At 38.0% G+C, this 27,396-nt stretch overlaps 1 protein-coding gene across 1 annotated transcript in view; it reads left to right on the top strand.

Moving 5' to 3' along the window:
• Window positions 1-18,433, top strand: part of LOC126298656 (zinc finger FYVE domain-containing protein 9) — a 390,138-nt gene extending 371,705 nt beyond the window's left edge. Inside the window, exons 17-19 of the mRNA XM_049990071.1 lie at window positions 4,561-4,681; window positions 13,644-13,805; window positions 17,133-18,433. Of these exons, the coding sequence (XP_049846028.1) occupies window positions 4,561-4,681; window positions 13,644-13,805; window positions 17,133-17,291 (442 nt within the window). The 3' untranslated portion in view covers window positions 17,292-18,433. The remainder of the gene's footprint in view (window positions 1-4,560; window positions 4,682-13,643; window positions 13,806-17,132) is intronic.
• Window positions 18,434-27,396: the final 8,963 nt, after the last annotated feature.

Raw genomic sequence — 27,396 nt, 5'->3', positions numbered from 1 at the left:
CCGTTAGTAGTTCCAATGGAATGTTGTCTACTCTGGGGACCTTGTTTCGACTCAGGTCTTTCAGTGCTCTGTCAAACTCTTCACGCAGTATCGTATCTGCCATTTCATCTTCATCTACATCCTCATCCATTTCCATAATATTGTCGTCAAGTACATCGCCCTTGTATAGACCCTCTATATACTCCTTCCACCTTTCTGCTTTCCCTTCTTTGCTTAGAACTGGGTTTCCATCTGAGCTCTTGATGTCCATACAAGTGGTTCTCTTATCTCCAAAGGCCTCTTTAATTTTCCTGTAGGCAGTATCTACCTTATCCCTAGTGAGATAAGCCTCTACATCCTTACATTTGTCCTCTAGCCATGCCCGCTTAGCCATTTTGCACTTCCTGTCGATCTCATTTTTGAGACGTCTGTATTCCTTTTTGCCTGCTTCATTTACTGCATTTTTATATTTTCTCCTTTCATCAATTAAATTCAATATTTCTTCTGTTACCCAAGGATTTCTACTAGCCCTCGTCTTTTTACCTACTTAATCCTCTGCTGCCTTCACTACTTCATCCATCAAAGCTACCCATTCTTCTTCCACCATATTTCTTTCCCCCATTCCTGTCAATTGTTCCCTTATGCTCTCCCTGAAACTCTGTACAACCTCTGGTTCTTTTAGTTTATCCAGGTCCCGCCTTCTTGCAGTTTCTTTAGTTTTAATGTACGGGTCATAACCAATAGATTGTGGTCAGAGTCCACATCTGCCCCTGGAAATGTCTTACAATTTAAAACCTGGTTCCTAAATCTCTGTCTTGCCATTATATAATCTATCTGAAACCTGTCAGTATCTCCAGACTTCTTCCATGTATACAGCCTTCTTTTAGGATTCTTGAACCAAGTGTTAGCTATGATTAAGTTGTGTTCTGTGCAAAATTCTACCAGGCGGCTTCCTCTTTCATTTCTTTGCCCCAGTCCATATTCACCTACTATGTTTCCTTCTCTCCCTTTTCCTACTACCGAATTCCAGTCACCCATGACTATTAAATTTTCGTCACCCTTCACTATCTGAATAATTTCTTTTATTTGATCATACATTTCTTCAATTTCTTCGTCATCTGCAGAGCTAGTTGGCATATAAACTTGTACTACTGTAGTAGGTGTGGGCTTCCTATCTATCTTGGCCACAATAATGCGTTCACTATGCTGTTTGTAGTAGCTTACCCGCATTCCTATTTTCCAATTCATTATTAAACCTACTCCTGCATTACCCCTATTTGATTTTGTGTTTATAACCCTGTATTCACCTGACCAAAAGTCTTGTTCCTCCTGCCACCGAACTTCACTAATTCCCACTATATCTAACTTTAACCTATCCATTTCCCTTTTTAAATTTTCTAACCTACCTGCCCGATTAAGGAATCTGACATTCCACGCTCCGATCCGTAGAACGCCAGTTTTCTTTCTCCTGATAACGACATCCTCTTGAGTAGTCCCCGCCCGGAGATCCAAATGGGGGACTATTTTACCTCTGGAATATTTTACCCAAGAGGACGCCATCATCATTTAATCATACAGTAAAGCTGCATGCCCTCGGGAAAAATTACAGCCATAGTTTCCCCTTGCTTTCAGCTGTTCGCAGTACCAGCACAGCAAGGCCGTTTTGGTTATTGTTGCAAGGCCAGATCAGTCAGTCATCCAGACTTTTGCCCCTGCAACTATTGAAAAGGCTGCTGCCCCTCTTCAAGAAGCACACGTTTGTCTGGCCTCTCAACAGATACCGCTCCGTTGTGGTTGCACCTGCGGTACGGCTATCTGTATCGCTGAGGCACGCAAGCCTCCCCACCAACGGCAAGGTCCATGGTTCATGAGGGGGACTAGAAACAAAAAGTTTAGTAAATATGGCCTCTAAATGCATACCTGAAGGACTATGGGCACTACTTCAGCTTTGATTCTGGAAAAATAGAGTCTTGTCTACTACAAGCGCTTTGTTTTCCATATTTTGATAGGAGGCAGTATGGAAAAAAAAAAATCTAGTAGATATTGCCTCTGAAATGCATGTCTCAAGAGCTATTGTAGATTGTATTTTATTGGTCCTGTTGTCTACATAGCAGCTTATGCATAAGACATTGGACAAGTCAACTTATAAATATACCGGCTGAAAGTAATTTCAAGGCATAAATATTTAAACTTACAATAATACACTTTACACGTAAGTATTTATATAACACATTTCATAAATTTAAATATTCTTCAATGGAGTAAAAGCTATGCACATTTGTTAAGTAAAAGCGATGTATTTCACAGTAGTGAAGGTAAATAAGTGCTCATAGCACTTAAGGTATGTACTTTAGAACCCCTGTGTACTAGACTTTTGTTTTGGTCAATACTACCAACTCTCAAAATATGGAAAACAAAGAGTACAGTAGAAGAGATGTTTTGCTATATCGAAGATGAAGCAGTGCCCATAGCTCTTCAGGTATGCATTTTAGAGCTCATGTTTAATAAACTTTTTTACTTCTAACATTATGTACTTTAAACTGAATGCATTTACTTGCGCCATTAATTATGATACACTGTGTATAGGTATACTGCCTTCTATCAAGAGTTCTCCCAGCTCTGTGAAGTACTCCTGTTCCTCTCACAGAAACCCAGTCCTAGCAGGAAACCAATACCTGCCCACTTCCTACCATTCCTACATATTCATCACGATGTCTTGTTGCTTGTGGTCTGTGAACCACTCTTTGACCATTGTTACAAGTTCAAAACACCTTTTCATCAGTGAAAATTACGTTTTACCATACCACAATCGGATGGATCTCTGGGAATACCAACTACTTTCCTCAGGTGGTCACTCATCAAAACTGGTTCGCTTTTAGTAATGAAAGCTATCAGGTCTTATTCACAAGCTCTGTGTTCTCCTCTTGTGCTGAGTCTCTTCCTGCCTAAGCCAGGAACTCTTTTGGTAGTGCCTTATTCACCACAATTCCTCCTCTGTCTCTTTGCAGGAGGAGGTGTCACACCAAACCACGTGACAAAATCTCAAATTGAAAAGCTGCCTTTTTCAATCACAACAACAATTTTTCTCTCAAACTGTATGCTTCCAGTGAGCTACTGCAAACGGACTTCCCACGATTTGATTTCTGTTTACAATTCGTATACTGATGCCTGGAAAGAAGTAAACATACTTCTGTCAAAGGAGTGGCAGTGGTGACAGCTTGAAGGAAGACCTATTCAAAACTTTTTGCTGCTTTAACTCTTCCCATAAACCTATGTGGGTCTGGTTTTTGAAGGCCAAGTTGGCCAAGACACTAACCAGCTTTTTTGTAGGTCATTGTTTTGTAGTTAAGGATAATGGAGTTTGATATAGAGTAGATAAAAAATAATTTTTGTCTTGTGTTGTTTCCCTTCATTGTATTGCCTCTGCATGAAACACTATCAGTAGAATGTACAGGAGGATTAATACAATTTGAAAGATGGATTATCAAATAAAGTATGAGAATCTCTCAAACATTTTAGTGGTGGACAATCTCAATACCATAGATATATACAGTAAGTTTATTAAATATGTGTTATCATATAGTTACACTGTGGAAAATACACAAATAAGTCTTTTGTACTGAATATTGTAATTTACAAGGAATGTAAATGACAGCAATGCCATTCGTGCTCAAGCTCTTTTGAGTAGGATAGCACTCCAGTAGGAGAAGAAAACTGAAACATGTCTTTGAGAGATTTTCAGTTTTAAAATAGGTGGTTTTCTCTATGTTGGCTGTATCAAGCAAAGAATGAATCAACTTAAAGTTTAATTTTGAACATCACAGTACTTCAGTAGAAATAGTCTGATTATTCGTTATGCACTTGGTTTCCTGCAACTCACATACAGGTTCACTCATCCAGCTGCATGGCCTAAAGTTTGACATTTTCACATGGAATCTGTGTCACAGTGCATAACCCCTCCCCCCCCCCCCTTCTGCCCCCACCCACATCCTCCCCCTTGGTGCCATATCTATATTGCCAAGAGAGAGGAACTGTGTCAAGAACAAAAAAAAAAGTGTGTGTTTATAGTCAAGCAAATAATAGCATGTGCCTTCATTTAGGGTGCTACTATTTCACAACCATTTAATGTAGAGTTAACCTTAAAATTACATTGAAATTTATTCACATATTAAAACTGTGACACACTGAGAATCCAACCTCAACCCTTGGCTTTTGTGAGCAATGTTCTTCCAATTTCACTCTCCAAACACAACCCATCTAACTGCTTCTGTTTGATAATGCCTTTCTCCTACTTGCTAAAATCTTCAAAAGTTGTACTGTATATTTTGTTTGGTTTATTTTTTAACTTATCAGCAAGTTTAATAACAGATTCATTCAGGAATGAAATTTATATAATGTGTGTAAACTATTTGGTATAAATAGTTCAGCATGCAATTAACCATGGTATGGAATGAGTGAATCAATATTGCAATGGCTTAGAAAATTTAAAAAATCAAATTACGTAAGCAGTACAATAAAGCAGCTCATAGTAAGTTTGTAACTTAGCAAACTATGACCATATTCCTCATTTTTTATTTTCAGGGTGAAAAGTCTAATTGATGGACGTCCACTTGATGGTATTCCTTCTATTAGAGTGCATAATGGCACTGATTATATGGGTAGCTCAAGATTTATTCGTTGGACGGAAGTGTTCATTCTTCAGGTACTGTAACTGGCGCACAACAAAAAATGCGCCTCGAGTTTAATGTTTTAACACAGAATAGAGACATATAAAGATAGTTATTGCACTAAGAAATGACAGTCATTTTAAATTTTTGTCATTGTTATTGGACTTCCTAGATAGTTAAATTATCATTAGCAAAGCCGATATTTTTCAAAACACACCAGTTATAGATAGTACTGGCAACACGTATTGTGTCAGTGGCATAGAGGGGGGAAAAGCAAAGATGCCTCAAGATTGCTATTACACACACACACACACACACACACACAGAGAGAGAGAGAGAGAGAGAGAGAGAGAGAGAGAGAGAGAGAGAGAGAGAGAGAGAGAGAGAGAGAGAGGGGGGGGGGGGGGGGGGGGGAGCGGCACCCTGTTTCCTCTGAGCTTTCTGAGACTTGGGACATGAACTTAGGACACATGTCTACGTGAATCTGTCTGGTTCCAGTTGCGATGTGGTGTTCATGGAACAATGGTTCACAATCAGATTCTGTGTGAAATGTCTCCAGCTGGCATTTGGGAATGAATGTCTGTCAAACCAGTAGGTTTTTTTGGTGGTACAAGGCATTGATAGCCTGGACGACATTGGCAAACACTCTTTGTAGAGACCCAATAACATAAAAAGGTGAAGACATAACAGTGAAAACAATCAATTTCTGACAATATAATGTAATTGGATAGATAAAAAAATTTACTCACCAAATGGCAGCATAACATGCATATAAAAAAAGATTATAATTGTGCAAGCTTTCGGAGCCTATGGCTCTGTCTGACAGAGGGGCTGAAGGGAAAGGAAGAGGGATCGAGTAAAACGACTTGAGAGGTCTAGGAGAAGTGGTAGACTTTGGAAAAGTCACTCAGAACCGCTGGTCAGGGGAAACTTACTGTACGGGATGAGAAGGAAAACACAGATTGTTGGTGACTGCACCAATGAGATTCAAAAACCTGAGAGCTTAAAGGTGGAGGTGGAAGATGGGGTAATATGCAAGACAGAGATTACTGCTAAAACTTTGTGCACAATTTAATAAGAGTGAAAAGCTAAGTGCATTGTACAAAACAGAGATGGGAGGGGAACGGTGGAAAATAGACAGGTATGAAAATGAAAGATGTAGAAAACTAAAAAGGAGTGAAGGAACTAGTAGTTACTGTGAATAAATACTGAGGCAGAAGAAATTAATGTAAATTAAGGCCAGGAGGGTAGCAAGAACTAAGGAAGTGTAGTGCCAGTTCCCACCTGTGGAGTTCTGAAAACTGGTGTCTGGGGGAAGAATCCAGATGGAGTGTGTGGTGAAACAGGCACCAAGGTCACAACTGCCATGTCGTAGAGCATGCTCTGCAAAAGTGTACACCTTCTGTCTATGATCATTCATCTTAACCGATAATTTGGTGATAGTCATGCCGATGTAAAAGGCTGAACAGTGTTTGCATAACAGCTTATACGTGACACGTCATTCCACAGGTGGCACTCTCTCTGATAGTGTATTGCTTGTCAGTTACAGGACTTCCACAGGTGGTGGTAGGAGGGTGTATAGCGTAAGTTTTGCAGTGGGGACAGTCACCGCGATAGGAGCCATAGCATAGAGAGATAGGGGCAGAAGGAGCATAGGGTCTGACAAGGATATTGTGGAGATTGGGAAGGTGACGAAAAGCTATTCTAGGTGTGGTGGACAAAATCTCAGACAGAATGGATCTAATTTCAGGGCATGATTTTAGGAAGTTATGGCCCTCTCAAAGTAGCTGATCAACACATTCCAGATCAGGATAATACTGAGTGACAAGTGGTGTGCTCAAAAATTTTATTTTGGAGAGATTTGCAGTACCAGGATTGGATGAGATAGTCCGGGAAATCTGCATTTGAACTAGGCTAGTGGGGTAATTACGTACAGTGAAGGCTGAGGTGAGAATGGTGGTGGACTGCTGTAAAGAGTTTGTATTCGAACAAATATGTTTGCCTTGGATACCAGGGCTGTGTGGGAGGGAACATGTCAAAATGTGGGTACTGTTGTTTGTTGGTAGGTTTAATGTGTATCTGGAAGTGTGTAGCTGGCCTTCAGTGAGGACAAGATCAACATAAAGGAGAGTGGCATGGGATTCGAACTATGACCATGTAAAATTTAATTGGGAGAAGGTATTCAGAGATTCTAGGAATTTTAGCAGGTCAGCCTCACCATGAGTCCGGTAAAGATGTAATCAATGTATCTAAATACTTAAACCAAACCAGGGGCTGAAGACTTACAGATCCCAGGAAAGCCCATTTCAAGTGACCCATGAAAAGTTTAGCATAGGAAGGAGCCATCCTAGTTCCAATGGGCGTACCCCTGATCTGTTTGTATATCTGTCCCTCAAAGGTGAAGTAGGTGTTGATAAGTATAAAGTTGATTAAGGTGAGTAAGAAGGATGTCAAGGTTTAGAATCAGGTGGGTACTGACTGAGGAAATGTTCAGCAGCAGACAGACCATGAACATGGGGGTGTTGGTATACAGGGAGGTGGCATCAGTGGTGACAAGCCAGGGGTGTAGTGTACTCCGAAGTTGTTTTGTGGAGGGATTAGTAGTACCAGGACTGGATGTGATGACACGGGAAATCTGCATGGATTTCATACGATCTAGGAAATGGTTGGTATCTTTGATGAAGGAGGAGAGTTTTTGTACTATGGGTTGCAGGTGTTGATCAACTAAGCCAGATATACATTCGGTGGGCACTTCGAAGCAAGCAGCTATAGGATGGCCAGGATGATTGGGTTTGTGGATCTTAGGAAGAAGGTAAAAGGTGGGGGTGAGTGGTTTTGGTTGTGTAAGAAGTTTTTTAGATTGAGGTGTTAGTCCTAGTGAGGGGCCTGAGGTTTTAAGAAGGGACTGCAAGTCAGTTTGAATCATAGTGATGAGATCTTGATGGCAGGTGCTGTATGTAGAGGTGTCAGACAGCTGGTGTAGACCTTCACTTCACCTTCGGTCAAGTACTACAGTGGTACATCTTTGACTGCTGGGAGAATAATAATGGAGTCATCAGCTTTTAGGGAACATAGAGCCTGGAGTTCTGCAGGGGGTATGGTAGGCAACATCTGACATGAAAAAGATGACAACTGTCAAAATGTAAGTATCGTTGCTTGTTATTCTTCTTTTATTGTTCAACTCTGAGGTTGGTTTGCAGCAGAGCGCCATTCCTCTCTTCTGTCTGCCTTCCTCTTCATTTTCACATATGTCTTACATCCAACGTCATTCATGATCTGTTGCATGTATGACATCCTTGGTTGCCCCTGCCGATTCCTTTCCTCAGTAGCGCCATCTGCTATTGTTCCAATGATTTTGTTGTGTTGTAGAATGTGCCCTACAAGTTTATCTCTTCTTGTTTGGATGTGCTTCCACAGAGATCTGGTTTCCTGTACTCCTCTAAGCACCTCTTCATTTGTTACTTTGTCTCTCTAGCTTATCTTCATCATCCTTCTATTGCACCACATCTCCAGGGTCTCTAGCCATATTCTCTCTTCTCTTCCAACTGTCCAAGTTTCACATCCGTATAGGGCCACACTCCAAATGAAACCTTTCATGATACGTTTTCTTATTTTCAGACTGATGTTGCTACTGAGGTGGGGATCAAAATTAAAAATGGCTTTGAGCACTATGGGACTCAACTGCTGTGGTCATTAGTCCCCCAGAACTTAGAACTGCTTAAACCTAACTAACCTAAGGACATCACACACACCCATGCCCGAGGCAGGATTCGAACCTGCGACCGTAGCAGCAGCGCGGCTCCGGACTGGAGCGCCTAGAACCGCACAGCCACTGCGGCCGGCTCAAAATTAATGGGCATAAGATAGACATGCTATGTTATGCAGATGATATTGCTATAGTCACGGAGACAAAAGAAGATCTAGAGGAAGTCCTCAGAACAATGAAAAAAATTCTATGCAATCAGTATGGAATGAGAATAAAGAAGAAAAAGACTAAAATGATGGTATACAGTATAGGAGCAGAATATGAACCTCTGAGAATGAGAATTGGAAGAGAGGAGCTGGAAGTGATACAGGAATTTACTTACCTGGGAAGCAAAATCACAAGAGATGGTAGAAGCCTGAAAGAAATTGCGACCAGAATACAAAAGGCCAAAATTGCATTTAATCAGAGAAGGAACTTACTCACCAGCAACAACATCAGTTGCTTGTTAGTAGGTTTAATGTCAACAGAAGTGTGTAGCTGGCCTTATGTGATGCCACCTCCCTCTATACCAACATCCCCCACGTACATGGTTTGCCTGCTGCTCTTTACAGCAGACACCACCATCCTCACCTCAGCCTTAACTGGGCATGATTACCCCACCAGCCTAGCTCAAAAGCAGATTTCCCGGACCATCACATCCAATCCTGGTACTGCTGATCCCCCCCCAAAAATGACTTCGAAGCACACCACTTGTCACTCATTATTATCCTGGTCTGTAATGTGTTAATCAGCTACTTCAACAAGACCAGGACTACCTAAAATCATGGCCTGAAATGAGATTCATTCTGTCTGAGAATAGCTTTTCGTTGCCCTCCCAATCTCTGCCATGTCCTTGTCAGACCCTATGCTCCTTCTCCACCTACCCTATGGCTCCAACCCCCTGTGACTGTCCCCACTGCAAAACGTGCACTATGCACCCTCCTATCACCATCTATACCAGCCCTGTACCTGGCAAAAAATACACTATCAAAGGGAGTGCCACCTGTGAAACGACGTGTCATGTACCAGCTGTTACGTAAACACTGTTCGGCCTTTTACATTGGCATGATTATCACAAAATTATCAGTTATGATGAATGGGCATAGGCAAGAGGGTGTGCACTGTCAACACTTAATATCATGTCGCTGAACATGCTCTACAACGTGACAGTTGTGACCTCGGTACCTGTTTCACCACACACGCCATCTGGATTCTTCCCCCAGAACCCATTTTCCCAGAACTCTGCAGGTGGGAACTGGCGCTACAACACGTCCTTGGGTCTCGCCACCTGCCTGGCCTTCATTTACATTACTTTCTTCTCTCCTGGCATTTCTTCACTGTAACGTCTCCTCTCTTCATTCCGTTTTAGTTTTCTACACCTTTCATTTTCATACCTATCTGTTTTTTGCCATCCCCCTCCCATCTCTCTTTCTTACAATGCAATTAGCTTTTCACTCTTATTAACTTGTGCACAAAGTTTTAGCAGTAATCTTTGTCTTGCATATTACACTGTCTTCCATCTCCGCCTTTAAGCTCTCAGGTTTTCAAATCGCATCTTGTGCAGTCCCCAACACACTGTCTTCTCCTTCTCGTCCCATGCAGTAAGTCTCCCCTGACCAGAAGTTCTAAGTGACTTTTCCAAAATTTAACATTTTCCTTAGACCTCTGCAGTCCTTTTCCTTCATCCCTCTTCCTGGTCCTTCATCCCTTCTGCCAGACGGAGTCACTGGCTCCAAAAGCTTGCATAATTATAATCTTTTCTTACATGCATGTTATGCTGCCACTTGGTGAGTAGATTTTTTTATCTGTCCAATAACATTAAAAGGTGAATACAGTGTGACGCACGTGAGAGAGAGAGAGAGAGAGAGAGAGAGAGAGAGAGAGAGAGAGAGAGAACTTTGGCACACAGACTGTAGAATGAGTATTCATCATATAGCTCAGACTCTGGCTATACCCAAACACTCTTGTCCATGACACTGTAACCGAACAATTGCAGATAAAGAAAATGTCTGCAAAACTAGTCTCGAAAATTTTGACAGACTATCACAAGTTCAACCAAGTGCTGATTTGTGAAGAACTTTTGGAAAGGTGTGGAAATGATGGTACTTTTGTGGCAGTGTTATAACAGGAGATAAGTTGTGGTTTTCAAATATGAGACACCTCAGAGTTGCACATCGCACAGTTACCATGTCCCAGGAAGGCATACATGAGGAGGCACAAACTAAAGGCAATTCTTATTTCTTTTTCAGTGTTAGTGTTATCATTCACCACAGTTTGGTACCTACTTGACAGACTGTCAATGCTGCCTTTTATGTGGAAGTGCTCAAAAGACTGAAAAAGGGGTTGCACCTATCAGATCACACATCACTGGTTCCTGGAAGCTATGCTCCACCAAGACAATGTGCGCAGCGATGCTGCTTTCTTGGTTAGGTACTATCTGTTACAGAGTGTGTACGCCCCGGGACAATGGGGAAGTCCAGGAAAAAACCGGGGACTTTTTCATTCAGGTGAAAACTGTGAATAACCCAGGAATCTTTTAGAATTCCAGGAATTTTTCATTTTTCATTAATTTTTTTTAGTTAAATTTTTGTAATTTTGACTGCTAAGAACCGACACTCTTACAACAAATTTTACTTTTAGCCCCATAATGTGGAATAATACTGCAGTAATAAAACATAAACGAGGGGAGAAAAAATAAAACCTGAGTTGCAAAGGAAATGCATAATTTACAACAACAAAACATAGTGCACACACAAGCGGCTGCCAACAGCAAAATGTGCCAAAGGCGTTAGGATGAAGACTTTGCAATAGCACATAACAACAAACTGCTTCCAATGAGCATGACATAACAGTGGTTTACATTAGATTTGTTTGAGCAATTGCCAGCAGACTCATGCACGTGCGTGGATGAGTCGTGTATGAGCAGTATCTTGATCTACTTCAGGCTACTTGAAGTGTGACTGTAAGCTGTAGCAACAAGCAACCAGGTGCTTCCCGAAAAAAAAATTCTGGTGTGCCAAAGCTGCCAGATTCGCATGTACGCAGAGCAGGCTGAGTTGTTAGTGGGAGGGGGCTACTCTCCATGTGACCTGTGTTTACGTATAGTGATTTTGCTGTTTCCTCTTCGTTTACAGCTCTCATGTCAAATGAAAACAAAATGGATTTCTGTGGCTGGGAGCTATCAAGCGAATTAAAATATATTCGCATAATTATGGAAGGCTAAAATTAGTTTTTTTTATTACATTTTATTTCCAAGTTTTTAGCAGCCTAGCATTAAATGCCTTGCAGAACAGTAAAGTTATTTTTGTGAATTTGCTGAAGAAATTTGGCTTTTATTAATCTTTTCCACAGAGGCAGTCAATTTATTTGAAACACTATTGGCTAGTGTCAACTATTTGCTGAATTTCAGATGCACATTTTTATCTTGTGGCACATATGGCATTATGCCATAGTGAAGAACTTACCATTAGATAATACAGTAGTGGTGCTCCAAGAAAATCTGCATCCCGAAAACCACACTGAAAACATTAATATCATGTTGGGTCATACTTTTTTGTGAATCTGGACATACAAATGTACACTTTGAGCTGAATTATGCATTTTAGTATGGTTCACGAAATTCCGATGCTCTTTTAGTATCCTGTAATGTCCTGTTTCATTTATTAGATAATGCAAGATCTCTTAATGCTGTACACATATGAAGATATGCACTTCCTACGTCATTGTAACTGTGCGCGCACACGCATTTTCTGGCGCTCTCTGGCAACTGCTGAAACGAATTCTAACAGATCATTGGAAAATATTACGAATGGTGGTTTGAAAAGCATTATACTTTCAAAGTAAATTTCATTTTATGCTGCCGGCCAGAGTGGCCAAGCGGTTATGGGTGCTACAGTGTGGAGCCGCGCTACCACTACTGTTGCAGGTTTGAATCCTGCCTCGGGCGTGGATGTGTGTGATATCCTTAGGTTAGTTAGGTTTAAGTAGTTCTAAGTTCTAGGGGACTAATGACCTCAGAAGTTAAGTCCTATAGTGCTCATAGCCATTTGAACCATTTCATTTTATGCAAGATGAATTATGTTATGTGTGCAAATGTGCTTTAAATTTCTTGAATCACTGAGCATTTGATTTTCATTTAAAGTTTAACATTTTGAGGACCAGGCATTTAGAAAAATTTTGAGCCCAGAGGGCCAAACATTTATGTCATTATTTAAAATTTTAGTGGCACATTTGTCTGACGTATCTTAAAATGGAACACAAGCAAAAACGACCAACATTATATGTGAAAGCTTAGCTTTCCTGGTAGCTACACTATGTATATTAATTTAAACCATTAACTTTTCATATTTGAGTGTTTGTGGTACTTAACAGTAATGTTGCTATTGGCTCACTACATCACGTGTCCTATGCTCTGAATACCTGCTATCATCGGCTGGCAAGGTCATGTGATATGAGCTATGATTGGTTTACAACAGTATTGCAATCTCGATTTCAGTGCTTCGGAAACTAACGTGCTGCATTTTGTGGAATTAAAATACATACTTTCATAACCTAAAAATATACAGCGTATTGTAATACAGAAATATGCAGCATACATGTAGCTGTACTTCAAAGTGTTTCTTTTTTTTCCTGGGGTTCATTTTCTGAAGTGCTGGGAAGTTCTACGCCAGTATATAAACCCGTAATCATTCAAAGGATTGATAAATTTTATGGTTCCGAGGGAAAATGTACTGTCACTTAACAAGGAAAAAGTGTATTTTTAACCAGAATCCAAGAAAAATCTGGGAATTTTTCTCCATGTCTGCGTATACACCCTGTATTAAAAAACTAGATGACAACACTGCACCAGCGCCCCCCCCCCTTCCCGCTCCCTTACCATCCTGACCTTGCTATGGAAGATTTCTTTTGTTTGTTCCTGGCTGAAGACAACCCTGACAGGAGTCCATTTTCGGATCATCAACAATATGAAATCTTCTATTACGTGTGCCCTAAAGAATGTCCCAACCCAGGCCTTCCAGTAAGCCTACAATACTTGGAAACCATGATGAAAAAAATGAATTGGCAGGAGGGTTCTGTTTTGAAACATTTTGATGCATTGTACTGTTCTGATCAATAAATTAGTTTTTATGGACTTAGTTGTATTACCTTTCTTACAAACCTTATCTGTTAGTTAGAATAGATATTATTTGTTGTTGGATGAAGACTTGTGAAAATATTTCAAATTACCATTTTTTTTCTTTTTTTTCTTACAGTCTGAAGAAGTGTCAGAACAGGGAAGTGATCCCATAGATATCAGTCGCTTAACAGAATCAATAGCAAGAGCTACCTGCCTGGCTGTGATTAATCTTCTAGATTTATTAGCACAGGCAGGTCTAACGAAGATAGCAGTTCGAGCAATGATACACCCAGAAAATGTAAGTTAATTGCTACAGTTTTCATGAGTACCATCACAGAGAGCGCAAAGGAAACTTAGATGTGTGTTCTTAACTGAGCTTAAAGTGTTAATGGCTTTTTATGATACAATGTTTTCAAAAGAAAGAAAATTGGTGTCTGGTTTGAGAAATTTGCCATAAGGTAGCCAGTCTGTTATATCTGTATATAGTTGGTATTTCTCTTCAAGTTGGTTGAAATACATTGCAGATTTATAGAGTGTAGAATATAAAAATTGAATTCCCTCACAAGGCACATGCAGTGTGCTTCTTATTTTAACATATCACTATGCACAATGATTTCACCCTTCACACCAGTGATTGTGTTACTTGGGGTGATTCATACAATGTTGTCACAGAAGAAGCTGAGTAGCTCAGTGGTATAGTGGTTTGGTACTAAACTGTTGCATTGAGGGTCGTGAGTTCAAAACTCACCTGGACTAAACAATTTTAATTTGTATATTCAGTTTGAGTACATTCTAGAAGAATCCACAAATGTCAAGAATCATATACTGTATGTGTTCTGGCCGGAGGCAGTTCACTCCATGCTCTTTTATGTGCAAGTGCTGAATAAACCTTTGTTAAGTGAAGTTAGTGTTTGCCATTCATCTAATTACACCTTCTTCTACATGACAATATTAACTAGGATGTTTCTACCACTTCTAACAATACAAGTTAGATTTCAAAGGAAATTTGTATTGCTCAAAAAGAGGACTGTGTTGTAGGTAAATACATAATTTTTGCAATATATATTTTAGTGGTTATTGGGTTTTGGACTTGAATATCATTGGTTGATACATCATCAGGTACACTATACGCCCAGGATCATATTCCATTAAGACAACATCTTGATCAACCAATACTTAGCTCATATTTATCACAGCATAATTATCTTGATACAATCGAGCTTCAAATAAAAGTGTAGGAAGCATGCTTTTATTTGCACTATTTCCCTGTATCTTGACTGAAAAATTCCTTAACTTGTGAAGAAAAAACAGTAGAAAAGCCAGCATAAAATAAGAAATTAGAAATTGATAGATTGCTACTCATCACATAGACGATGCATTGATTGGCACACAGGTATGTTGAAAGAAAACTACTAGATAGTATCAACTGCGAGGACGTCCACCTTGGTCAGAGTGTCAGCTTGACTGACCACACCTTTTACACATTTCCTCTTGTTTCATCTCTCACTCATTACACCCTGTCATTTCAGCTCTAACTCATTACAGTCTATGTTAGCCACACGACTACACTAAACTTGAAACAGTGGGTTGTAGAGGAGCATTGTACTATACAATGGGATCTTTGTTGTCAACTGGTTTCACTGATCAATGAAACAGCTCATTTCGCCATTACCCGTATGTCCAGGGGCTTAGGAGAATGGCATTCTGCTAACTCTGTAGTGGTAGGATACTCTTCTGGCAGTCTCAGCTAATAATTTGTTTGCTTGGATACATGCTTGGAATAGCTGTCAGGCACAAAGTGTGTCAGAGTAAACGAGCAACTTCTCACCTGTGCGAAATGCCATCTGATCCACAGTGACAGTCAATATTCGGCATAAAAAATGAAAAATTTGCTTAAAACCATTGCTGCCAAACAGTTTAATTTTGTAACTGGTATCTTTTGTGTTGGTGCCATACATTGATGATGATGATGATGATGATGATATGGCGGTTTTTTATTTCTAATAATATATTAGTAGTGCGAGTGGCTTGCTAAAATATTAATTGCTGTAAGGTGTATCACATCTCCATTAACTACATTCTTTAATCTACTCATTTGTATTATATTAAAGTTTTTTCCTGTAACATTATAGAATTAATTGTTTCCTTGCTAAACATGCAGTAATAACTGAAAACTTGCATACCAATGACTGTGTTAATAGATTGGGCACTGATGAGGAACATTCATAATGTTTTCTATCACAAACCTAAAAGAAGATACTTTGTCAGGAGTCTTCAGACTGAAACTAATCACTCTCCACATATTTACCATGAAAAGTGGCTCACTTCTGTTACTTATGGATGAGCTAGTTGATATCCTTCTTCAATAAATGCTCAATTTGACTTCTGTTCCGTCTTTCTTATTATGCTATTGTCATCCTGGAAATGCTCGGCAAACAGTTGGCTCTTCATACATTGAAAGAACATGTCACAGGGTTCCAGTTCAAGGAAATATGGAGAATGGGACAGAGTTTCATATCCCACACAGCAACGTGTGTCACTGCTGTGAGTAATGTTCTGGCATTTTGTTGGAATGCTTGTCAGTACATTTTTGCATGATTACTTACCAGGGTATCATGGTAATATTGTCCAGTAACTGTCTGTCAACCACACACCATAAAAATAAAAATTGTCAGCATTACTGCCACTGAGTGATGTGTGTATCCAAACTCATTCTGGTGGTGGTGATATTGAATATTTCCACTATGTGGCAATGAGGTGATAAAAAAGTCACTTAAATCACACTGGTAGAGCTCCTTTGTTTTGGCTACTGCTTCCTTCCAGCATAATTTTCATTGGAAACCCAGAATATAATGTCAGCAGACAGGCATAAAGTGTGAGCTCATACAGCAGTGTAAGGTGAGACACTTGATGTTTCCTAAAGCATGTGGGTGATATTTGTCAGTGACCCGTGACTTAAGTTCCCTTTCCTCCACTATCGTCTAGAGAGAAATGTGATGGTATTGAGGCATCAGGACCCCCACATGTATGAGAATTTATCATTCCTCACTGAGTGATGGGCTTGACTGCAGTCTCATTTGGTCACATTATAAAAACCTATGCTATTTAACAATATATCAAACTTTGGAGCACTGCCTGCATGCATGGAAACTTGTTCATCATGAATGTCCTTCCAAAAACAAAGTGACATTCACATAAAACAATTTAAGTGGAAAACCAACAGGAACATCTGCTGCCCCTGCATTGCCAAATGTGAAGCTTATTCTTTATTCTTGCACCCAAAACTATGACATTTATGTCCACCATAGATATGCTAAGGAATTAAGCATTCATTGTAGTGATTGAATGAAACACATTACTCTAGTTTTTAAAATGTTCACAAATAACAGAGGAAATGATTAACTTACCAATGGGTAGGACAAGTAGTACCGCAGCTGCATGTAATGTATGTCATAACACAAGGTTGTTTACTTAAAAAATAAGACAGGGTTTATTCTCATACAGGGCTATTTTCAAGTGACAAGAAGTACATATTCAATAAGTTAGCAATTTCTTGACATTTAAAAACAGTTTTAGAAAAATAATGGGAAATATTAAACTTCAATGCATACCTTTTGTCTTTTAGGTGGGCTATGAAGCTGGAAGCCAAGGAGAAAAACTTCCTCCAATTTATATGAATAGTCTTGACAATGAGCTGATCCCCATTCTTCACAAAGCTGCATCAATGTCTCAGGACAGCCCTGCTGTTGTTTTGGAACTGATTTTTCATATAATGTTGCAGTGATATAAGTACTGATGCAAATTTGTAACAAATATGTGCAGTGTAATGCGGTAATCATGTATTCTCCACTTGCTGTTACAAACAGTAAGGATGTGTTTGTGTTATTTGAAGAACTGTGTTATTACTCACAATTAATATTAAATGGTATATGACTTGTATAAATAATCGTCCTCACTTAGTTCAAAGTGTATCTCTTTCTCAATTTAAAGTCATCATATGAGTTCATAGTGATTTTATTTGTGATGTAGAAAATCTTTAATATGTCAAAAAGATTTTTAAATAGTTGAAAACTATTTTCATATTAATGTTTTTCCTCTTTTATTACTTTAGCTGTCAGTCTCTGAAATATGTATATTGTTGTTATTTGTTTTAAGTGAGCATATTTTGTGTGTTTATCATAATAATTTTATATACCAACTGTTTTTCAGACTGTAAGATTCAAGGAAAAGGACTTGTTTGAGAATTAGGGATTTAAAAGGCTGTGTGGTCGGAAGTTGAAGTTAATTTGTTACTTTTATTGTACCGATCAATTACAACGATCATTTTCTTACAATAGTCTGTGAAAAGTGATTTTACAAGTAAAGCTCAGGGTAAATGTTGGAGTATCATACTGGAATAGCATCAGTGACTTCTTTTATTTTTGGAGTATATTATCAAACTGTATATAGATAGAATATTTAATGAGTATACTCATGTTTCCAGCCAGATTATTAAAACTGCAAAAAATGTAAGTTTTTAGCAATCTTATCACTCATGTTACCATTATAGCATTAAGGTCTTGTGCATGTAAAGATACTTTTTACTGGAAGACACACCTCCATTTAGAATTTCAGCATACTTAAGTCATCTGTCGTATAGGTCACCTGTTAGAAAAGACTGTATTTTTTCAGTCATTAATCTGGTTTGAAACCTGATCTCTATTTGAAAGGATCCTTTAAAGTAATGGTGCTAAACTAATATTGTAATTTTTCAGTGTTCCAGGCTTATATAAGCAATTAAATTTGTGAGTTTTCCCTAGTGTATCTAAAATGCTCCACCAGTCTCGTATTTTAGGATGACTGTAGTGCCTTATGAAAACTGAAATTATTTTAAAAATTTGTGATCATAAATGTGATAAAAAATATATTTTTGTGTTATTAACTGTATTTATTTTTTGCATTTTATGATCCTTACATTTATATTTTACTGCATATCTGTAACTATCTCAGGAAATACATATCTGAAGAACAACACACATCAGTTTAAAATTCATTTCGGTACTATTAATGTAATCACATAACACTGTTTGGGCACAGGGAGAGAGACTCTTTTTGCATGTACCTGGAGCCCACAGTTTTATTTAGTTTTAAATATGCTGTATGCTTATTTACATATTAGTGACAACTGTAGGGTTCATAAATTATTGATATTTCCCATTTTAACTGTCCATTTTCATACTGTCCATTCTAAAGTTAGTGTAACGGATTCATTTACGTTAACCTTTATAAAAAAAGCTGATGGATTTATAAAAGGAAACTGTAGTTGTTACTTTTGTAGAAATAGAGTGTAGTACTGTAGAGAATTTTGCACTGAGTTCTCAATTAAACACACCTACCCCCATTTCTCCATCTCAAAAAATAAATAAATAAATAGGAAACTGTGCTTACAAATCTGGAGACAAAATCTTATCAAATTATTTGATCTGTTTTGTAAACTTGCATTTCTTCTATCGGAGTAATTTCATTATCCTCTTCTTAAATAAAGTAAATTTTTTAAACTGTGACTACCAGATGATCCACAATTGTACATTTTGCTTGCTTCAGCCCATGTCAGAGTTAAGGTTCTAACTTCTAGTGACCAATAATTACAGGAACTTGGATGCATATCACCAATCATGTATGGAAGTCATTTATGTCACTTGAAACCCTCCAAGTACCCAGTGTCAATTATCATTCTATCTTGCAAATAAAACAGTATCATTTCAGCATAGTAATGGACTTGATCAAACAGTAGCACCGAGGGCATGCAGAAACAAGCATTAATTTCTTTGTCATAAAAATATTTTTAAAAATTATCTAGTTGCATGAATGTGTGAGCATGGTATGGGAGCACGTGGAGGACGAAGTTATTAATTATGATCAGACTGATACTTGAATAACTAACCTCTTGATTGAGAGAACACATTTAACTTTGTGTTACTATGTTATACTGTGTTTATTGCCTTTATGATATCCAATAACTTTCAAAAATAACTCCAGGGTGTTTTAGATACCTTATCTGCTTATTTTGTGTTGTGTTATTGACACAAATAAGCTGTTACTTTTTAGGGGTATTAGATATACGGTTTAGAATGTCCCTCACTAGTGGAACATGTCTGGATTCACTCTAACATTATTTTTTCATTAGTTACCATTTGGTTTAGGTAGGTCAAATATAAATGGATGGTCAGCACTTGCATAATATACAAATTTATGAAGCATTTAAGCACATATAAAAGTTTTTATTTTTTTAATAGAAAATTAAAATTTATTTCTATTACAAGTAGCCAGTCATGATTTCTACGCTTCTTAATTGCCATTTTGACCTGGGAGATTATATGCATTTTCTATATTCCTCCACCAACCATTTCTGTTCCTGGCTTTCACAGTCCGTTCATTTTTCAAGCCTATCACCTCCAAATCCTGTTGATATTCTCATTCCATCTTGTCCATATCCTTCCTTGGCCTGTTCTGCCCTTCGTGGATCCTAAGAATGCTACTCATGGCAGTCTTCCCTCTTTCATCCTAGTTAGGTATCCTGCTCACAACAATCTTCTTTTTTTCATGCTTGGCCAATATCACCTTGTGCATATAGGTTTGTCAGTTCCTAGTTTTTTAATATCCTCCATTCCTCTTGGGGCAAAATACACTGACTGAAAAAAAATCACAACACCAAAGAATAATTAATGTATAAGCCATTGGAAATGTGAAATGCTGGTACATTAATAACCGGAGTAACCTCGAGAATGTTGATTGCATGCATGCAAACATGCATGCATTGTGTTGTATGGGTGTGGGGTGTTAGTTTGTGGGATGGAGTTCCATCACTGTTGCCCTTTCTAGGTCAGTACAGGGATGGCGCTGGAGTTGTCGTACAATGATGCCCCAATTGGGAACAGATCTGGTGATCTAGCTGGCCAAGACAACATGTTGACACTCTTTAGAGCATGTTGGGTTACAGCAGTGGTATGTGGGTGAGCTTTATCTTATTGGAAAATGCCACCTGAAATTCTGTTCGTGAATGGTAGCACAACAGTTTCAGTCACTAGAATGCCATACAAACTTGCAATTAGGATGTGTGGGGTAACCACGAGAGTACTTCTGCTGTCGTACAAAATCACACCCCAAACCATAACTCCAGGTGTAGATCCAGTGTGTATAGCCCACAGACAGGTTGGCTGCATGCTCTCAACTCGCTTCCTCCTAACCATCACACGGCCATCGTTGGCACCGTGGCAGTACCAGCTTTCATCATGAAGAAACAGCAGACCTCAAACCTGCTTGCCAGTGAGCTGTCTCTCGACACCACTGAAGTTGGAGCTGTCCTTGAAGTAACCAATTTTTAACAGTTCATCATGTCACTGTGGTGCCAACTGTTGCAGATGCAATATCATGCGCCTGAGCCACACTCCAAACATGATGGTATTCCCTTTCAGTAGTGCCACGTGGCTGTCTGGAGTCAGGTGTTATTGCGGCCATACTTTTTTGTAGAAGGGACATTTGACTTGTCATCACCCTATTACATGACCTTGTTCAAACTTGGTGAGGTGCTGATAGTGGCATCTTTGTTGCCTTAAAGGTATTCTTGACTAACATCAACTCACTACATCTAATCTCAGACTAACACTCATGAATGTTACAGCGTGTATTTAAAGCAAACCTGATTTATATCCCCATAGTGGCACTACTAACACCACTCGTATGCGACAATGTGAAATTTGAATAGACATCACCTTTAATATGTAGAAACATGCCTACCAACTTTCATTTATACTGCGCAACTCCTCCTTGGTGTTGTGGGTTTTTTTTCCATCAGTGTATTTTCCTTAATACCTTTCTCTTGAAGACCAGCAGTTTTTGTTCATCTGCTTTCCTTAATGTCGATGTTTGAGACCCATATAGAGCTACCAGAAGAACTACACCCTGGTACAGTCAGATTTTAAAACCTATCGAAACAGCTCTAGTGTACAGCATGTCTCATAAACCAAAATATGCTCTATTTGCCATTGCGATCCTTCCCTTGATTTCAATTTCCATTCTATTCTGTTCACTGGAAATGCCCCCCGCATGTTTAAATACATCTGTTCTTTTTGAAGAGAGACTTCATTGACTGTCAGTTAGGTACCATTATTGGGTGGCTTACTCAAGACTGTGTGCTCTGTTTTTTCGTCATCAACTTGTTACCCTGCTATCCTTGTAATACTTCTGAAAGAAATACCTTGAGAGCCAGTCATGATATACAAATAAATAATGTATTTGGAAAACATGCATTGCCCATGGCTTTAGCTTTCAGTAAGATAACAACTGAGAAACTGATTCGTATGAAAAATATGCACTTAATAAAGTTTCATTTTACAATTACATTGTGTACAAAATTACAGATTGCTTCCAATACTTGATGACACCTGCTTCCTTGTATCAGTAACTGCCAAGAAAAATGTAAGCAGATATAAACAGAATAGGTTACAGTACTGAAGTTGTTCTGCATCAGTTGCTGGAGGTTATATGTTGTCACTAACCGTTCTGATCTGAAACTTACCAGGGTTACAGGTATCTTTGAATGAAGGAAGAAAAAACATTCACCTGGATAATTAGATAATTTTTCTTTTTAAGACAACATATAGGATATGAAAGAAGATATACAACCAAACCAGTTCAGTTATCTTGAAAAAATATGTAGGCAAGTAGCTGCATACCCTTTGATCTCTCACATTACACATAAATATACTAGATGTACATTCAAACACCTTCGTAGTGTTCCCAAACTTATGGCACTCTGTGTAGAAAATGACTCAACATCAGATGCCTCCAAGTATTAATCTTTAACAGATATACTAGGTTCATTGGCAATATTCACACTGGTGGAAAGTTACAAGTAATTATACAAAGCATGAATAATAATGACTGCAGTTACATAATAATATCATGTGAATATTGTTGGACCCAAAACTCAAGAACCCCACTCTTGGGGGCAAATTGTATAAAGCATTTAACCCTAGGTTAAGACAGAAAATGACCTCGAATAAAACTTAACCTTGAAATCTGCGTGGTATACACATTAATCATAGATCATATTTGACTGGTGAAAATTCGCAGTTCGTCAGTTTATTGGCACTACAATTCACTGCTTTTGTTTTTAGCAAATATCAATTGAAATAATAAAAAATTGTTATTAACAGAATAAATGGCAAGTAAATATCTGACTATGATATTCCCACACCGCTGATGCTCAAAATGCTCCTTTAAAAAAAAAAAAAAAAAAAAAAAAAAAAAAAAAAAAAAAAAAAAAAAAACCTTCAATGTTAGGTTAAGGAAATTATTGACTACCACGTGTACTTAATGATCAATCTCATAAAAGCTCTTCGGAGATGACTCATAATTTATGTGATTAGTTCAAAGGCATTTAATAGACACTTAGCAGGGTAGTAAGAAAGGAAAACCTGAAATATTTGCAGTAAACAGTTAGGTATGGGAATTTTGACAGCAACCAATAATGATTCAACATCACTTATACATGTTCTTTCAGTAACTACACAATTCATATTAAACTGTTAACTACTGAACACGCCCTTCAGCTTCTATGACAATTCCATATGCATTTTTTTTCCATTTCTTACTACTTTCTCTACATTGTTGGTCATAAAGATAATTACAACAGCGTCACCATGCCTTTCCATACCATTGAAACCATTCTATACTCTCTTGTTTTCTGAGAATTATGGACCACCATTATGCAAAATTCTGTGTACAATAACAAATATCTGAGCATTCAGATATATCCACAGAGAATGCTGATGATGAGATACAATGAGCTGCCTGCACAATTCATAAGAAAAATGCCTTTAGAAAAAACTTACAATTAAATTTATATTCTATGTTAAATTTCTCTTCTTCAGAAATGCTTTTTTTGCCATTGCCATTGGCATCTGTACTTTAGTCATCATCAGTTATTTTGCAACCGAAATAGAAAAACTCCTCTACTACTTTAAGTTTGTCATTCCCTCCGCAATGCACGATTTAATTGAACTACATTCTGTTACCCTTGGTTTCCTTTTGTTATGTTTCTTGTACCCTCCTCTGAAGACACTGCCCAATCCGTTCAGTTGCAATTCCCAAGTCCTTTCCTGCCTCACTGACAGAATTACAATTCATCAATAAACCTCTAAGTTCTTTTCCCTGAAGTTTCATTCATTCTCGAAATTTGTCTTTGGTTTCCTTTATTGATTGTTCGTTGGACAGACTGAATAACATCACTGATAGGCTGCAACCCTGTCTCACTCCCATGTACTACATCTACATCTACATGCCTAGTTTGCAGTCCACACTTGAGTGCCTGGCAGAGGGGTCATTGAACGACTTTCACACTGTTTCTCTACCGTTATGCTCTCAAACAGTGCACATGAACAATTAAATCTTTCTGTTTGAGCTCTGATGTCTCTTGTTTTATTATGATGATCATTTCTCCCTATGTAGGTGGGTGTCAACAAAATATTTTCTCATTCAGAGCAGAAAGTCTGAGATTGAAGTTTTGTGAAAAGCTCTCACTGCAATGAAAAACACCCTTGTATTGATTGCCACCCCAACTTGCATATCATATCTGTGACACTCTTTCTCCACTATTTCAGATAATATAAAATGAGCTGCCCTCCTTTGAACATTTTAGATGTGCTCTGTTAATACTATCTGGTAAGGATTCCATACCATACAGCAATACTGTAACAGAGGACAGACAAGCATAATGTAGGCAGTCTCTTTAGTGGATTTGTTGCATCTTCTAAGTGTTCTGCCAGTAAAACACAGTCTTTGGTGCATCTTCCCCACGTTATCTGTGTGACCATTCCAGTGTTGTTCGAAATTGTTATCCCTAAGTATTTAGTTGAACTGACAGACCTTAGATTTTTGTGATTTAACTTGTAATTGAAATTTAACAGACTCCTGTTAGTATCATGTGGATGACCCACAAATTTCATTATTTAGTGTCAGTTACCATCTTTTATACTGTACAGGTATGTTGTCTAAATCATTTTGCAATTGGTTTCCATCTTTTGATGACTACTAGATAGCAAATGACAGCATCATCAGCAAACAATATAAGATGGCTCCTCAGACTGTCTCGTAAGTCATTTGTATATAGAATAAGAACAGCTGAGAGCCTATAACACTTCCTTGAGGAACACCAGATATCATTTCTGCTTTACTTGGTGACTTTCTCACAGGTACTGTGAAGTGGGACCTTTCAGTCACATAACTGACATGACACCCCATAGGTACACAATTTGATTAGAAGCTACTTGTGAGGAATGGTATCAAGAGCCTGTATTCTCTTACCCTGTATCATTCATTCATTGCCTAATGCTCCTCTGGAAACTTTTGAAGACATCTGGTTGTTTCAACTTAGCCAGATTTGTATTAGTGTATTAAATTATGTCAGACTTTGACACTGGTTATTTGTTTGACTTTTGGGGGCTTTTCTACATAGGGTTCAGTCTATGGGAATAGGTAATGTTACATTCATTTCTGAACTTGGCTTTTTTACTATAAAAATTGGAAAAAATGTGTGACAACTGAGTTATTGAAATGTATTTTATTGCAGTATAATTTCAGGCTTTGTTACACTGATTACATGTATTGTTGAAGTACTGTACATCTTCAGATCATGGTTACTGTAGATTACCTGCAAATCATGTTGCTCTGTGACTAATATGATCTGAAAATGATCAGTGTTTGAGAGAAATTAGTAATCAGTGTAAAACAGATAGTAGGACATTAGACTACAATAATAAATGTTTAAATTGAAAGTCACAGTTCCAGATTAACTTTTTTTTGCTGTTACCATTTTAAGGAAACTACATAATTTTCTGCGTTCCATAACTCACATTGCAATTTAACGCTTAACAATCAACTGACATTTTGTTATATTGGTAATTCTTATTTTGATACTTTGAAATCTCATTCGAAGTGCCCACAGTGAAAAATTTAGTCACTGGGTAGACCATTTTCAGTAATATACTGTTGTGTACAAAATATAGCTAATGTATGACTGATTTTAAACCTGGGAGTAGTATACATATTTTATTTATCTATTGGATGTCTTACCACACCACTCTGATTTCAAAACCATCTGACTGCACTGTTGTATGAGAGTGTCTACTGTATATCGTTTATTGAGTCTTTGTAGTCACAAAATTTACATTTCATTAACTATTTTCTTTCACTTTTTACGAAATCAGTCAGAGATAGTTTCACATCAGTGTTGAAAACATTTTGCTGATGAAACTACGTTCACCAATTTTTATTGTAAGTAAACTTTAATAAAATTTCTGTGAGGCATATTCGAAAAGTGAGGTTCTTTCAGTCATACAAAAACAAATATTAATTAGAAAAAGCTGTTATCAGTACTTTTGGTTTCCTAAAAACATACTTCCAAGTTTCCACATAGTCACAGGTCATTTCTAAACACTTCTTGTAACATTGCACTATCTTTCCCTCTACATAGAAACTGTGTGCCTTGAAATTGAATTAGTTGACAAATTGCTCACAAGTTCCTTGTCATCATCAGACCTTTGTCCATAAAGCAATTGCATCAAATGCAAGAAGTTGAGGCTGTAAAGTGAGCAGTTGAAAAGTCTCCAACGGAAATGCTGAATCACATCCTTTGTTTAGGCAGTGATGTGTGGAGTTGCATTTCTCACACCATCAATTTTGCATGGCAGTTCTCGGTTTGGTGAGCATTTTACAGTACACGTCAACTTAAGTGTTGATCTATGTCCACAAAACCAACAAAAAAGCATCATTTTTGTCCCAGAATACTATTTGACATTTTTCAGTTTCAGAGATGTTGAATAGTTCCATTGCACTTATATTTTTTTAAATGTTATTTTTATTTATTTATTCATTCATTTTTATTCTGTTTTGCCTTGTTGCTTGTAACAATGTAGAAAAGTAAATTTTCTCCGCCTTGATGATCGTCTAGAAATGTTCATCTGCTTGACTTTCTTTGCATTTCTTGTTGGGCAGTAAGCATTTTCAGTACCCACCTCGTACACAATTTGCAGTATCTGAGATTTTCTGCGACTATCATTATGCATCCAAAATGAGGAAATTTATCAACCAGAGCACCAATTGTCGATTGGATAACAGTTTTTCTTTATCAATCTGGATACTGGGACTGCTACTCTTTTCTTCTTCATGTACATATGTACTGCCACTTCAAGACTGAACATCAGTGTCTTACCTTTCATTTACTGATTAATGTAGGCTCATAAACGAGCCACACCTCCTGGTGAATTTGAGCAACTGCAGATCCTTTTTGATAATCTTAATTACAGCATGCACTTTGTGGTTTAGGAGAAAATTGATTTCCTAGGCTGTTATTGTTTACTTTCATCCATAGTTGAACAACAGTGAAGTCATAGCAATGAGTTCATGACTTTGTGGTACTGCATTTGTGCAACTTGTCTGAGCTGCCATTGGCCATTAATTTTTGAATATGCCTTATATTTATTCTGAAACAGTTGAACGAACACATTTAATTTTCTTTCTTTCATTAACTTTTTGAAACACAGGAACATGTAGCAACCTTTCCATTGTGTTTCTTGAAGTTTTCCCAACAGAAAACAAATTGAGGAAAAATGAGATACAAATACACTGCTCATTTTTTCTAGTGGACTGATAGTTTTGAACCGGAAGAAAACAAGCAGAAAGTAGTTGTTTCATTCAGTAGCAATTAGACAGTTACTACAAGTAGCTTTTTAAATTTTCATCAAAAAACTCCTAATGATTAATGGTACACTTCCCGTGTTCAGCTGAGTTGCTGATTCCATTTTTCTGCTCAATATTTTGACAACTGGCCCAGTCGTCTGCTTCAGATG

The sequence above is a fragment of the Schistocerca gregaria genome, chromosome X, assembly GCF_023897955.1.
Source record: "Schistocerca gregaria isolate iqSchGreg1 chromosome X, iqSchGreg1.2, whole genome shotgun sequence".
Taxonomy (NCBI): domain Eukaryota; kingdom Metazoa; phylum Arthropoda; class Insecta; order Orthoptera; family Acrididae; genus Schistocerca; species Schistocerca gregaria.
The sequence above is the reverse complement of the archived record's forward strand: the minus strand, read 5'-3'. Positions and strand labels throughout refer to the sequence as shown.